Raw genomic sequence first — 15839 nt, 5'->3', positions numbered from 1 at the left:
ATCAGGAATCCATTCTGGGGATAACTCACTCATTCCCATACTAACGGCATGAATCCATTCAAGAGTGCAGAGCCCTCATGACCCGATCATTTCTTAAAGATCCCACCTCTCAACACTGTTGCACTGAGGATTCAGTTTCCAACATGAACTTTGGGCCACATTCAAAGCCTAGTGAATGCATACTGTACAATTCCAATCACATGAGGTTTAAAAACTAATGCTATAGTTTAGAAGTCCAGATAGCACTTACCTTTGGAGGGTATAGTGGTGGAAAGGAGGCACAGGAGGGACTTTTAAGGAAGTGAAGACATTCTCTTTCTTGATCCCAGTGCAATTTACATGGGTACGATCAATGGGTGACTGACCATTTGTTGAGTTATACATTTATGATTTCAGTATTTTTGTATGATTATTATATTCCCATTCAAATTTTTACAAAAATAATTATGAACATGACACTATATTTAGAAGCATCAAAGAATAATTTCATGAGCAGTATGAGTATGGCATTAAGCAAGGAGTTGAAACTACACTAATGAACCAATAAGGAGAGTGAAAGAAGACAGTAGGTTTCAGAAGGCGTGGGAGACGGTTGATTGATAGGCCAATGACTTAAGGGCTTTGCTGGTAACTGCACATCTGCATGGAATCATGACTTCCCTTAATATCATTATAAGAATGGATTTTCTTCTTTATTTCATAGCATTTTACTTAGATATTAGAGAAACCATAAGCCTGGTGGAAAGGACATAACATCACTGTCGCACAGAAAGTTGTCACAGAATGTTGCCAGTGCACAGGTCTCAGGGTTCAAACCAAAATATCAGGTGAAAGAAACTATGTTCTAATAAGGTACTCTCAGAAACTAGCAATCCTGATAATCAGATGCTCTGGATGAACAGTAGAGAAGAGTTACCCAGGCTACCCACTTAGGTGACGGACAGTCTTAGGTCTAATCCTACCTCTGCCCTTCCCTATCAATGTGACTTTGGACAAATTGCTTAACATCTCTGAACTTAACTTTTCTATCTGTAAAGTGGGGATAATAAAATGCACACGTTTTGGGGTTTTGTTTGTTGTTGCTGTTCTATGATGTTTTGTTTTGCTTTCATTTTATTTATTTTTTCATATTTTTATTCTGCATTACAGTTGTGCATAATGACGAGATTTGTTATTACATATTCATGCATGCACACAATATAATGCATTTTCATGCATGCACACAATATAATGCATTTTTTTTTTTAAAGAGTACTTGCTATCTGGTGTTCTATATGTATTATTTCATCTTGGCACCAGCTAGATACTTCTGCTATTTCATTTTATAGACACAAAAATAGAGGCTTAGCAAAAGAGAGGCCATCTCTTTTCTTTTTCTTTCTTTTTTTTTTTTTCTTCTTTTTTTGCGGTGCTGGGGATCGAACCCAGGGACTTGTGCTTGCAACAAAAGCACTTTATCAACTGAACTATCTCCCCAGCCCCCATCTCTTTTCTGAAGTCACACAGTTGGTAAGTGGTGCACCCAAGATGGGAACCCAGAGCAGTTGACTGCAGAGTCCTGCTTTTAACAATTATGCTAAACTGCCTGATAAAGTTCATGGGAGGATTAAAAGAATCAACATACTTAATACTGCATGGCATATTTTGAGTATTTCGTAAATGGTAATTATTAAAACAAGAACTGTGTGGAATCCAAGTCCCAAATGGCAACAAATCCGAGGTTACAGTGGATTATGTAGTATCATCTAGGGCCAAGTCAAAAGCTCAGGCATGTTCCCTCTCAGAGGATCTGTAAACAAAAAGTTCTCGGAGGAGGACAGAGGTTCCCTGGGGTGTCAGAAATAATTTATGTATACAGGAGTTACCTTTTGCAGCGTGGGAACAGACCAGAGGGGAAGAACTGGAGAAAGTCCCAGGCACAGGGAAAGGGAGCTGCCAAGGCCTGCAGGAGGCACCTCCAGTCCTCAGAGACTGCTGGGGATGCAGCCCTGTGACTTCAGAGCTCAGGAAAAGAAGGCTGGGGGACAAGGGGAATCATCCAGAGCATTGCACCGGCACAGACCCAGCATCCTGACTCGCAGGCCAATCTGTCAAATTGGGAGAGGACAAAAAGCCTGGAGCTAAGGCAGACCCACACCCCACACCCTGGAACAGCAATTTTGCATGATGCTAGATAATGCCAGCTTCCTTTTTTTTTCATCCTCTAGGATACCTCTCCCCTTCTCTGAGGCTGGGCACCTTGCCTCTGTCTCTGCTGGGAATCATAAATGGTTCAATATAAGCATTTAAACATCAGTCAGATGTGTTACATGAAAGATGGTATGATGATAAAGATAAATATATAAGGGACTAGAACGGAAAATTGGCATAAATTTTTCAGTTGGAACACAGAACTTCAAAGAAACTTTCAAAATCTGATAAGTGCTTTAAACTCTGACTCTAGAGATAAGAGTTCCAAGCTGACATTTTTTAGTAATTGGGGATACTTGGGTGGGAAAGTTTCAAGAGCCTGGAAGACAATACACCATGCTGCCTCTTCTCTCCTATTATTTATTTTTTCTGTTCTATTTCCTTTTGCACTGAGAATTGAACCCAAGGGTGCTCTGCCAATGAGCTATATTCTCAGTCCTTTTTATTTTTAATTTTCAGTCAGAATCTGGCTAAATTGCTGAGGCTGACCTCAAAATTGCTGGGATTATAGGCACTGACCACCATGCCCAGCTTCCATTGTTCCATTGTTTCTTTTATGCTCATCTTCATTTCTCTATAATTATGAGCCAGAAATGAAGAAAGGGCAAGCCTGGTGCTGAGGAAAATATCTTGCATGTTTGGTGTGAGTGCGGGCCCAGATTAACATCAACTCTGGATGCACACTGCTGGTTTATTACCTATTACACTCTTAGGAGGGTTTCCCCTGGCAATATTTTTAACCTTTAAAAAAATTTTAATAACATGCACATTACACAAAATTTACCCTTTAAACAATTTTAAGTACAGAGTTCAGCAGCTACACAAGCATCACCACTATCCATCCATAGAACTCTTTCATCATCCCAAACTGAATTCACATCCATTAAACACTAACTCCCCATTCTTTGTGTCTCCATGGATTTGACTGTGCCAGGCCCTCTAATAAGTAGAACCATATAGTATTTATCCTTTGTTTGGTTTATTTCATTTGCATAATGTCCTTAAGGTTCATCCATATTGTTACATGCGTCAGCACTTCCTCCCTTTTTAAGGCTGAATAATATTCCATTGCATGGTATACACAGTATACACTACAAATACAGGGTGTACCAAAAACCTACTCAAGTTCATGCTTTCAATTCTTCGAGGTCTACACCTGAAGTGGAATTGCTAGATCATATGGTGATTCTATGTTTTTGTTTTTGTTTTTTTTTTTGAGGAGTTATCCCTGGCTTTTTTTATATCTTGTTTTATATCCACAGTCAGTTCATATCATCTATCTGGGTAGTTTATTTTGCCTCTCTCCCTAGTATACTAGCCTACATTTATCCTAAATGACCTCTCTTTTGCATGTTCCCTCTTTCACTTAACAAGGTTATTTAGAAATATGATCTTATGTTTCACAGTACTGATTTTTCCCTCAACACATAAACATCAGGCTACATTGTTTGGAACAAATTGCTATTTCCCAAGTCATGAGGTACATTAGTTGAAAGGATAAGAATCTATCTTTTTTTTTTTTTTTTTTTTTTTTTTGAAAAATAAAAACACAGTCTTTCAAATCAGTACCCAAATACCAGTCTGGTAATCATCCAGTGACATGCTAGAAAAAGGCAGTTCCTAATATACACATTTCTCACGTGGAAACACCCTTGACATGAGAGCAGTACTGGAAATCAAGAGGCTGACTAGCAGTACGTGAAGGTCTCCATCTGCTGCCCCAGGAACAGCAAGGACCATGGACTTCCAGTTGCTTACAGGGACAAGTAGAAACCATCTCTCTTCCACTTTCATCTCCCTTTTTGACATCAAAAGTGCCACCCCACTGTGCTTACTGGCATCATGGTGGGAGCTCCTGTTCTCACTGGAAGATGGAATCCCTTTAGATGCGCAAGAGTTTCAGTTGGAACACCTTGTGCAATGCTTTCAATCTAGTCAACGAATCCTGTCCATTCCATCTCCATGCCACCTCAAAGTCAATCCTTCTTCCCTGCCGCCTCCACCTGCAATCAGAATTGCATCTCACTGTTGCAATAGGCTGTGAGCTGGTCTCCCCCATCCTTCACAATAAGGGTGAATGAAATTCATTTCTCACCAACTCTGTGTCACTGTCACCAAAGCCCTAATATAACAATGCTCCATGGAGAACTTCACCCACTGCACACCTCCTAGGAGAAGCTGCAGCAGGGTCATGGCTTCTGAATTCTGGTGGGGTCCATATTTTTCTCATCAGTTGCCTTTTTTCTGCATGGCTCTTGTTTAGCTAAGACGGGAAAATGAACATGACAATTCATATCTCAAGGTCAGCAGTGGATGGGGAGAAAGTTAAAAGGAATAAACTATAAGACTTAAATTATCCCTCCAGATCTTAGTCACAATGGTACAGTGTTGAAAGTAAAGTGGTCGGAGGTGGGGGGCAGGGCAGGGCACTTTCTCAAATCATCACACTTTTTTTGTGGTGGTGAGGATGGCACCCAGGCCTCACACATGCTGGGCAAGCACTCTACCACTGAGCTACAATCCCAGCCCATCACACTTCCTTTCTTCCTTACCACACTCCCTCGCCACCACCTTCACCATTTGAAGAGGGATATTCTTCAGACCCTTCTCACATCTAAATCCTAGAACACATCTGTGAAACTCACTTGATTTTCCAGATATTTGCTTCATACTCATGATCTACCACTCTGATGCTTCCTCCCTGCAACAACAACAATACCAAAAGCTGTTGCATATATTGCTGTAAGCAGCCTTAACTTCTTTTTCAGACAAGGCAATGGTGCATATTAATCGAGCTAGAATTCAGGTGGCCATTTGTTCCCGTTTGTCCAGGACAGTCACAGTTTATGCCTATTGACCTCATAAGTTTTAAAAGAGCTCACCCTTTTAATCTTAAAGAAGAAGTTTCAGTTTGGAGGACAAACCCTAGGTAAAAACACATCTTTATTTTCCAGTAAAGTGTTTTCCAGGGCCTGCTAAGCTTTTGCCCACATCATGACATTTCATTTGCAGAGCAACTCTGTAAAGTAGGAAGAGAAACGTTTCATCTCTGTTTGATAAAAGAGGTAATCAAAGCTTAAAAGGGTACAGTTATGACTGTCTGAGGTCACCTACTCAGGCCAGAATGTAGGATTTCTGACTTGGAGTCAAGTACTGTTTCCCTTGTGGGCCAGTTTGTGCAGATTTCTAAAAAGAGGCAAACCTTGCTCTCTTGTTTGGTAAGTTGTTTGGAGACTGGACCTAGAATGGTTTATACATGTTCATCTTTGCCCAGACTGTCCTTCTCCACCTAGACCAAGCAAAGGAATGAAAAAAGAACTATTTAAAGCGGCTGGCTGCAGTGGTGCAGCCTGTAATCCCAGAGACTCAGGAGGAAGGAGAATCGCAAGTTTAAGGCCAGTCTCAGCAATTTAAAGAGGCTCTAAACAATTTAGTGAGACCCTGTCCTAAAATAAAGAGGGTTGGGGATTGTAGCTCAGTGTGTAAAGCGCTTCTGGGTTCAATCCCCAGTACCTGCACACACACACACACACACACACAAACGGTGGGAGGAGGGGAGAAAGAGATCAACATAAAGAGACTTAGTGAATCCTGGGGACAAATGACATGTATATTTGATCTTACTGACTCAGATTATTTGAATCTTACATTTGACCAAAGGAGGATGCCTCAGTTGACAAAAAAGAAAACCAAAACAGATCAATAGTGTCCCTACTATTGCAAAAAAAAAAAAAAAAAAAAAAAAAAAAAAAAAAAAAAAAAAAAAATCCAAACGGGTTCTGCTTCGTCTTATATATTTTCCCAATGATTACACACTACTTCCCAAACCAGCAAAATGGCAATGAGACAACAGGGAAACAGATAGGCAACAAGCCTCTGATCGGTTAAAGACAGGCACAGTGCTCTGTAAAGTCTTCAGGGTATCCCAGAGGTGTCGAATGCGTTGACACCAATACATAAATACCCAATCTCTGAATCTCAAGGCCATAGGGACCGATGGCTCCGGGGTTGGGAACCCAGCGTCCCTCCTGTCTGTGCAAAGACAGAGGACCAATGTGCCCTGGGAAGGATGCGTCCAAGCCGCTGGGCCGTCTAGACTAACCGCAGTAGGGAGACATGGACACCGCAGCCTGACCAGGGAGGCGGCCGATCTGCCCCTGGGCAGGAGGCTCTGGGAGAAGCAAGCAAGAGGGCAGCGGAGGACAGGCGCGCGGTCCCCGGGGAGCAGGGAGGGAGGGGAGGGCGCACGCGCATGCGCGCGAGCGCCGCCGCCGGCCGGAAGAGCAGGGCAGCCGAGCGGCTGCTGTTGGCGCCAGACGGCGCGCCGGCCACCAGGAGAGCGTGGGCCACGAGATGGGGCCCCAGGAGAGCGCCCGGGAGCGCGCCGGGGAGTCTCCCGAGCCCGGGGAGTCAGGGCTGCAGCTGACCCACCACACGCCCTCGGACGCCGGCGAGGAGCCTGCAGGCGCCGAGGCAGCCGGGGCACCCGAGGGCGGCAGGTGCTGGCTCTGCGGTTCCTCGCCGTGCTGCTCGCGCGCGGAGCCCGGTGAGTGCGCGTGCGGCCCGATTGCGGGTCTCACCTGGGGGCCGTGCGGGTGCCGGCGGGTTGGGGTCTCCGCAGGGAGAGTACAGTGACCACCGCGCCTCCCTCCGCATTCTGCCCGGCTCCAGGGAAGACCGTCGAGCTGTCACTTGGGGGGCTGCAAAGCAGAAGCCCCTCTGCGCCCCCGCTGGCGCCAAGACTGGAGAAAGTTTCTGATTGTGTTTGCAACCCTTTGGGGATTTTAAGGCTGCTCCTGTAACTAGTGTTGCGGGCAGGACCTTGGAGTCAGATTGCAGTTTGGTGTGCCCTCCCCGAGGAGGTTGAAGGTGGGAGGTTAGCGAGAGAGGCCGGGCCGAGGTTAGGAGAAAGCCGACCCTCAAAAACTTATCTCGGTGGTAAACCCCACTCCTCCAAGAGGAAGTTGAAAGCATCTGCTCCAGAAAAGTGCTTGTCCCAGAGTCTTAGGCTCTTAGAAAGGCAAAGTTGAGTAGGACCACTGGTGCTTAACCTTTGGGGGATAGGAGAACTTTTTAGCAACTTATGCAAAACAAGGAATACCCTGTGAAGGAGTTCATTGTCCTCTAAGACAGGAAAACCCACCACTTACCTCATACCCCCGTGACAACCCTTGGTCTCTGACAGAGAAGGAAAGTGAGTTCCAGGAAGGTGAGGGCTTTGGGAGGTTTTTGTGTTTCTTCCAAGGCATGGCAGGTCTGAGCAGCACCAGGTTTAGGATCCCAGCTTGCCAGAGACCCAGCCTAGGGCCCTTTCCACTGGCACAGCTTCCTAGAAGAAAACATAGTGAGGTCTACTTTTAAGACCAAGTTATGTTTGCACCACCTCATCCCCTGGATCTCCTCCCTCACCTGGTTCCCAGGGCCCCCTCCGACCAGCACCCTTAAATGTGACCTGGGATTTCTGTCTCTTATCTACCTCAATTTTACCTCCTCCTTATATGCACTTTACCCATTTTAGAGAGACAAGCCCTGGAAGATGATTCTAGCTTTATTTCTCCCCTAAATGTGTATAGAAATTGTCAGACTTTTGGTCATTTATGCATGGAATGGTACCTCCAGAGTAGGGTTACCTCAAGCTGGTCAGTGTGCAGCTCTTGAAGAGGTCAGTTTCTCACTTAGCCTATGGCCAAATGTCATAAATCCTGAGTCAGTCCTTGCAAAGTCATGAACGTTTCCCCTTTTTGAATCAAGAAATACTCAGCATACAGCAAAATGACAAACGTGCGTGAGCACACCTAAGACTCTTGTCGTGTCTTTTAGCCTCAAAGGAAATTCCTAACAATTAGTAATAGTTATTGTAAGGTGATCAGATAACATTCTGAAAAGAAGATTGCCATAAAAATACTATAAACCCTGTACTGTTGTCATCAAACGTTTTGACAGTCTCCTTTTTAGACTCTATCTAAGTGGTCATCTTAACAATTTCGATGTTCAAGTTCAGGTTGGAACCGTTACCCATTTTTCTTACATTCTTGGATTAGCGGAACAGATGGTGTACACCTGTCCCAAGAGATCTTTTTGCTTTCTTCAGGAACAGTATAGATCTTAGACTGAAGCAGGGAGAAGTTGGCTTAGTCCTGGGCCTTATGTCCTCCAGGACGGGGTGAGTTCTGAGGTCCAGTAGTGGTCCTAGAATAGTGAAGCTTTTACAGCCCAAGAGGTTCTGTTTCAGTGAATCTGGGGTGAGGCTTGGGAATTGAGTTTTTTAGTTACTCAGATGATTCTAATTCTCAACCAGATTTGTGATCACTAGTTTAAAGCAGAGGCTCAGAAAGCTGAGCAAGTTTTCAGTTTTCTTTGCGAAATTACATGGTGGCCACTTAATTTGAATTATTTAGAGTTGCCACATCATTGGACATGTTCTGTGTGCTCATGGAAATACATTACAGGAGCACACACCTCTTTGGATTATTCCACCCTGTTACTTATCTCCATTGACAGAATAGAAATTATTATTCAGTAAAAGATTGAGGTTTGCCCCACCCTCATCCCTCACCTTCATTAACAAATAATCGGGGCAGGGGAGATAGCTCAGTCGGTAGAGTGCTTGCCTTGCAAGCACAAGGCCATGGGTTCAGTCCCCAGCACTGCAAGAAAAAAAAAAATCAAATTCAGCTAGGCCTTCTAACATGTGTCCTATTCAGTCAGGAAACATGAGCCTTAAGTGTTTATAGGTTAAAATGTGTGTCTGTGTTTTAAAGGGAAAGATCATAAGAGCTAAAGGTATAAAATTACATTTTAAAAGAGTTAAGATATCATGTTAGGTTGAATTTCTTGGAGAAAAATTGACAAGTTTAGCTTGGAGAACATCCTTGAATTATAGAGTAAGAAGATGTTTTCTGTCCTTGATCTTCTCATTCTGTTCTGAGGGTGATGTTTCTATGTATGGGTTGGGTTGCTTTTAAGAAAAACTTTCATTTGGATCAGAATTCTGAAATTTCAGAAGCTGCAGTCCAAGGCTGACCACAGCCAAAACAAGTATTTTGTGGTACTTAACTTGGAAGTCTTCTAAAACTTCCTTCTTGTGGCTGGAGTGGGTCTATGCAGTTCATTTTTGCAGTATTTGCACACGGAGGGACAAAATAGACATAGAAGAGTCTGGCATCTACAAGGGATGATGGTTGCTAGCTTCAAAGCAGTCTCTTCAGATGTACAGAAAAGGAAGAGTGGAGGTCTCTGATGAAGGGTATCTTTGACTACAAAGATCAGGCTGTAGAGCATCCTCAGAAGGACTCCATCATCACACTTTGGACTTGATTTTTAGAGTCACTTGTGGGCAAAGTTATTTAACTAACATGAGGATGTTGAAATGTATTACCTGGTGTTTACATTTATCAGAGAAGGACATTTTTTAAAAAACATTATTATGCAATAGTGTTCTATAGCTGAGTAACACATTGTACTTTCCTAGATTGAAATGGTAATCCTAACTTTCCAGCAAATTCTACATGTTCACACACTCATCATGTGCAGTGTGCTCTTAACTGACAAGAGTCTTATCCTCGTCTTGTTTTTCTGTTGATTTGAAAAAAGTAAAAAAGAAAAAGAGCATATTCCTCAGTGTGTGGTCTTTTAAGGAGTGTTCTGCTTACCCTGCTCTGTTTGCCCAAGGGCTGAGAGTGAAAGCAGGTTCTACTCCTGTGATAGGAAACTAAGACAGGAAGTGGTTCAATAAAAGCTTAGCACCCACACAAATTGTCATTAGTAGATTGAACACTGAATGCTCTGGAGAAAGCACAAGTTTCCTGGTTCAGATCAAGCCAAGAAGTAAGGATTAGGTGAAGTGAGTCTCTGCAAAGCTCTTGGGAGTCAAAGGCTGCTTTAGCACCTGCCCTCAACTGGAAAGATGAGTCGTGAACCATGAAAAAGTTAAATATGTGATTTACAGTTCAGGATTCCACAACAGAGAGCCTTCACAAGTTATGTTGTTGCCAGTAATGTTAGACTCAAACCTTCTGTGGATATCTCTCATATTCTTTCATTCATCAAATATTTATTCAGGGTCTTCATCTGCCAGACATGGACAGGACAGCTGAGATCGTAGCCCCAGAGGAGCTCACAGGCTTAACAGATCAACAGATGATCAGATACCCTGTTATTAACTTTCTTCATAAAGCCAGGTTCGTCAGTGAGAGGGGAAGTATTTTTCACTTCCATCTTGACAAGTGTTTCTTAAAGATTTCTCTCACTGGCTTTGGCAAGCTTTTTGCTTCGTGACTTGTAAGTAGGGGTGATTCTTCAGTAAGCCAAAGGAAATCCATTTTATAGGGTGAAACACTGTTTTAAAAATGGTTTAAATTGTTGCCCTCATCTATGGGTTCTTCATAATTGATGGGGAAAATGGTATAGGTCCAAAGGATGGATATGCTTAGAAGGAAGTATTTGTAGTCTGTTAGCCACTGACACAGTTCCATTTTTCTCAGTTTTTAAGTGAAAATGATTTAAAAACGTACACTTGGAAGCAAGGACTAACCAGAATTTAATCTTTTTCAGAAGCCAAGAAGAAAGCACCCTGTCCTGGACTTGGCTTGTTTTACACATTATTGTCTGCCTTCCTTTTCTCAGTGGGCTCTTTATTTGTTAAAAAAGTGCAAGACGTCCATGCTGTAGAAATTAGTGCATTTCGATGTGTGTTCCAAATGCTAGTTATTATCCCTTGCTTAATATACAGAAAGTAAGTATTTCTTAACTGCAAAGTAGAAGATATTAATAAATGTGTGTAAATCTTTTGACCTGCCTTATTTTCTCTACAGTATCTGCTTTATCATGTATGTACCAGTTTCTATACCCCTTAGCTCTGATTAGTGAAAAGGCACATGAATCTACCCACACAAGATGCTGTTGTAAGCACTTACCACATGCCTACAAAAGGAGGAAAGTCATCCACCACCACCACTTTGAAAATAAAGCTTGTATAATTCTCCTCACCTTGTACCACCTTCCCTTCTTTCCTTTGACATAACTAGTATTTGGAAGAAAAAAATAATAATAAAGGTAAGGAAACAGTGGTGTCTCTTAGAGTCAGAGGTTTCTTTAAGTGAAACAGGAGGCCTGTAGGCCCAGGGCGATAGTTTAAGATTTAGGTCTTCCCCAGAATTTGATAAGAGTAACCTTGAGCAAGGTCTTTCTGGCTTTCACATTCGGCTTCCTCCTTTGTAAACGGAAGGGAATGATACTCTGTCCTCCACCCTGCAAGGTGGTTGCAAAAGTCAAATAAGATTTATTCTAGATCAGAGTGTTTTGTGTATGTCGAACATAACATTATATGAACACTATATTTATTGTCCCCTCACTCTCTCCCCGCCTCCCCCAAACCCTCACCAGCCTCTCTTTGCCTTCCCAGTGGAATCCTCCACTCTCACCAGGGTTAAATTATGCCCTTCCTGGGGTCGTTATAACCTACACACACCCCAGTGTACTTTGAACCCTGGGAGTGGGGCCAGTGGGTCCCCATTGGCTGGCTGCCCGGCTCTCCCTGTCTTTGGGCAGAGAGGCTTAAACCCCAATTTAAAGTCTTCACTCACTTGCCACCTAAGTCTCCTGTGTCTTCTAACATAATGCTGATTCACTCAGAGGAGTTTCACACCATGTCCTGAATGAAGAATTGTTGGAAAAAGTGAAAATCTACTAAGTTTAATGTTGTCAGGATTTCCTATGTAAATGTGTGCAACTCCTGATACTTCAGAAAATAAATGATAAGACAGAAATTTCTATAGGTGCCAACAGGACTCTGAGCCTAACATAACCACCTTCTCCCTTCTGGAATGAAAGTATTGTCACAAGAGTTTTCTTAAAATCTTTGGACCTAATCTGTTTTGACACATTTTGTTTCACTATCATAGAAGACTCCTGGCTTTTCAAAATATGGGCCAAAGGTGATCACACTTTGATTTCTAACTCCAAATATGCAGAGTTGCCTGGATAGCAATAATTATCCAAACACTACACATGCTTTTGTAATGTATTTTAACTCTTCTCATGAGGACAATGAAAAATTGTCTCACATTCAATGGCCAAAGTAAATTTTCATTTTGCTTCAACTTTTATAGAAAAACTCATGAGGCTGAGAATGCACACTAGCTAGGATCAACTTCCCCTATACAGTCCTAATAAATCTTGAACTTGTGTTTATTATAAAAATGACACATTTTCATTAAAAAATTTGGAGAAAATAAGAAAAATTGTGTGAGTTTATCAAAGTATAACTACTATTAACATCCAACCTATTTTCCTTTTTTTATCTTTTTTTGCAAATAAATTGTAGATATACACTTAGGGGCAATAATATCTATATTTACTGATCTATATTGTATATGAGATTCTTGTGTACTATTTTTGTTCGTATTGTGAATACTTAATGTTATTAACTATACTTAGAAAACATTTTTTAAAGTTATAATAGTGGCAGATATGATTAATTTACTATTCCCTTTTGATATTTACTACTTTTGAAATGTTTACACATTTTGCTTGAAAAACAAATACCAAGTTCATTTAATATGCATCTCTTCATTTGAATTTACAGAACTGGGTTTATAGGCCCCAAAGGTCAACGAATTTTCCTCATTCTCAGAGGAGTCCTTGGTTCTACCTCCATGATCCTTTTATACTATGCTTTCCAGACAACGTCCCTCGCAGATGCCACAGTTATCACGTTTAGCTGCCCAGTGTTTACATCTCTATTTGCTTGGATATTTCTCAAGGAAAAGTATAGCCCTTGGGATGCTTTCTTCACCTTGTTCACAATCACTGGAGTGATCCTTATCGTGAGACCACCATTTTTGTTTGGTTCCAACACTTCGGGGATGGAAGAAAGCTATTCAGTCCACCTTAAGGGAACAATTGCGGCAGTCGGACATGCCGTGTTTGCTGCGGTGACTCTAGTTATCCTAAGAAAAATGGGAAAATCTGTGGACTACTTTCTGAGCATTTGGTATTATGTCGTGCTTGGCCTCATTGAAAGCATCGTCGTCCTCTTTATAACAGGAGACTGGAGTCTGCCTTACTGTGGCTTGGACAGGCTATTTCTCATACTCATCGGGCTCTTTGGTTTGGGGGGTCAGGTATTTCTCACAAAAGCACTTCAAATAGAAAAAGCAGGACCCGTAGCAATAATGAAGACAATGGATGTGGTCTTTGCTTTTATCTTTCAGATTATTTTCTTTAATGACATGCCAAGCTGGTGGACAGTGGGTGGTGCTCTCTGTGTAGTGGCCAGTAGTACTGGAGCAGCCATTCGTAAATGGCTCCAGAGTTCCAAATGAAGCATCATTGCTGAAATTGACTTTTTTTTTTTTTTCAAATACACCATCAACCATTTCAAATACAACACACACACACACACATACCTGGAAAATTCGCATTCATTGATTGATAATATTTAATAAATTTCATAAATAAAGTACCATTTTTGAATATGGTATGTTTTTAATTAGTTAAGAATAGCTAGCTTGGTTAGTCTAGCTTTTTTTTTTTTTTTTTTTTTTTTTTTTGTTGTTAAAGTGGCCTTGGTGAGAGGAGAGCTCATTATTTGAAGAAAAACTGCAAAAAAAAAAAAAATTTGACTGTAATAATATATAATTTTTAAACATATTTTTGGTACAGGTGGGATTTGGGTGGGGAAATTCTAGAAATTATTTTAGCTCTATAGGGCCTAAGAAATGTATTGATAATGCTGCTATAATTAGTATTATGTTAACAATTCATTTGCAACATAATTCCATTTAGGATGCCAAAGCTGAAGTTTGGTATAGGTGCCTACTTATTGGTATTAATAATCAAATGAATTGGCCTTATTTCCAAGGATTTTATAAATGATTACCAATCATACTTTTAACTCATTTGTGCCTTTTCATTTTAATGGTGGAGTTTTTATATGTTACCTCTAGAAAGTTTTGTAAATGACCTGGTCAGTAGTTTTCTGTTTCAGTGGCATTAGCAACTGTAGATATCATTTTATAATTCTTGTCTTTTTTTTTTTGACACTACTTTTTTTTTTTTTTTTTAAACATTCCAAGATTTCCAGTCTTTAAATCACAAGAGCGAAATCTTGGCATGATCATTGTGCACACTTCTATCCTGAAGTGTTTTCTCCTCACCAGAGATGTAATTTTTCTATAAATTCTCCTTGAATTTGTAGTGTGATGCCAAATAAAATTTTCTCAGGATCTTATTAGGTTGAAACATATGATGTTGCCAAGATTTTACCATTTTAACTTACAGCGCTCAGTTTTTATTAGGTTTATCCTAATAGGTATCTCCCTTGCCTACTAAATCAGAGGATTTTGGACTATAGAGTTTTTAAGTAACTTTTAAAAATACAGTTCTGCTATTAAACTTATTCTTATAGTATTTTTCCTTTATGGGATTATATGTAATAATGCTCATGTTATATATTAAATGTAATGACCTGTGAACCCTGCAGTTCATTGATTTTCATAGTTTCTTACATAGAAAAAAAAAAAAATCACTGGCAAATTCTAGTATTTCAGCATGATATGAACTATCAAGCTGTACCATGGTACATCATGAATTCAAAGAATACATTCTTCGTCTGAAACATCATCAAGCCAATATTCTCCAGTTGAAGAGAGAACTGGATACCTAGGAAAGCATGGCAGGTTAGTCAGGATATAGGGAATACACGTACACGAACCCTTAGTGGCCTCCAGCTCTTACTGTGTCAGATACATCATCTATCATTATTTTAAGCTGCTTAGTAGAAAGACTAAAGGCTCTTTCCCACTGTCTCATTAAATTCTTCCCAAGTCAGGAGTTTGACTTGGGATTTATGCTTTGATGAGAAAAAATATTTTCTATTGTTCCAAAGGGGAACTTTAGGCTTGCTGATTTAAAAGCTTTTCACCTGACAAATCCTAAATGAAGTCTCTCTTTAGGTGAGTCAACTCTATCAACTTTTATTTAACTTGCAATATTGGAATTTAAACTTGCAAAAGTATCATTTTGAAAGTACCTTGGCTAATTAAAGAATTTGAGTGTTTTAGAGCTCAAAAGTACCTTAGAAATCATCATGTAGGAGCCATGCTCCATAGATAAGAGATGACAGGGAGGAGACTTGCCCGAGATGGGTTTCCATGATCTTCCCCCCTTAGTTTCATGAAAAACTATGGAAAATGAACCACACTTAGAGCTACCTAAGGTAGATTAACTCCAGTTTTCTACCTTGCACAATAAAATAATCTATGGGATCTCTAAAGTTAAATCCCTTTAGATCTATATTCTAGAGACATGTTTATTTCAACAGTGTGACTTCAGTACTTGAATGTCACAATATATGACTAGAGTTAAAGAAAACATTTCTCCCAACAGGGTATGACTCTTAAAACACTTCTAATGTCCAAGGTGTATACAAGGCTATGTATTGTAACAATTATGGGTGTGTATATTTTTGCAAAGATTGTAGTTTCTATATCTTTAAAAGGAAAATATTTTCATAACTTGTTTTTATAAGTAGTAATAAAATCATGTCAAAGAAAGCTATATGTTGGTTTTCATGATTATAGAAAATTTTGTATGTAAAATAACTTTTTTCCCATTTTAATCATGTGCTTCAAAATTCCTTCTCTATA

General features: G+C 40.6%; 1 protein-coding gene across 1 annotated transcript; it reads left to right on the top strand.

The window, feature by feature from the left end:
• The first annotated feature begins 6458 nt into the window (after positions 1-6458).
• Positions 6459-14768, top strand: SLC35G1 (solute carrier family 35 member G1). The gene is made up of 3 exons (XM_079138536.1): positions 6459-6736; positions 10744-10924; positions 12776-14768. The coding sequence occupies exons 1-3, from the start codon at positions 6544-6546 to the stop codon at positions 13512-13514; spliced, it is 1113 nt and encodes a 370-aa protein (XP_078994662.1). The 5' UTR covers positions 6459-6543; the 3' UTR covers positions 13515-14768.
• The last annotated feature ends 1071 nt before the right edge of the window (positions 14769-15839 follow it).

Source organism: Sciurus vulgaris (genome assembly GCF_902686455.1).
Source record: "Sciurus vulgaris genome assembly, chromosome: 4".
Classification (NCBI taxonomy): Eukaryota; Metazoa; Chordata; class Mammalia; order Rodentia; family Sciuridae; genus Sciurus; species Sciurus vulgaris.
Note: the sequence above shows the minus strand (reverse complement) of the source record. Positions and strands in the feature narration are given on the sequence as shown.

Bases quoted from the DNA above. Each gene is read 5' to 3' on its own strand.
- SLC35G1 (XM_079138536.1), top strand. From the start codon at position 6,544: ATGGGGCCCCAGGAGAGCGCCCGGGAGCGCGCCGGGGAGTCTCCCGAG. The intron at 6,737-10,743 runs GTGAGTGCGCGT...AATCTTTTTCAG, and splicing joins CTGCTCGCGCGCGGAGCCCG to AAGCCAAGAAGAAAGCACCC. The intron at 10,925-12,775 runs GTAAGTATTTCT...TTGAATTTACAG, and splicing joins CCTTGCTTAATATACAGAAA to AACTGGGTTTATAGGCCCCA.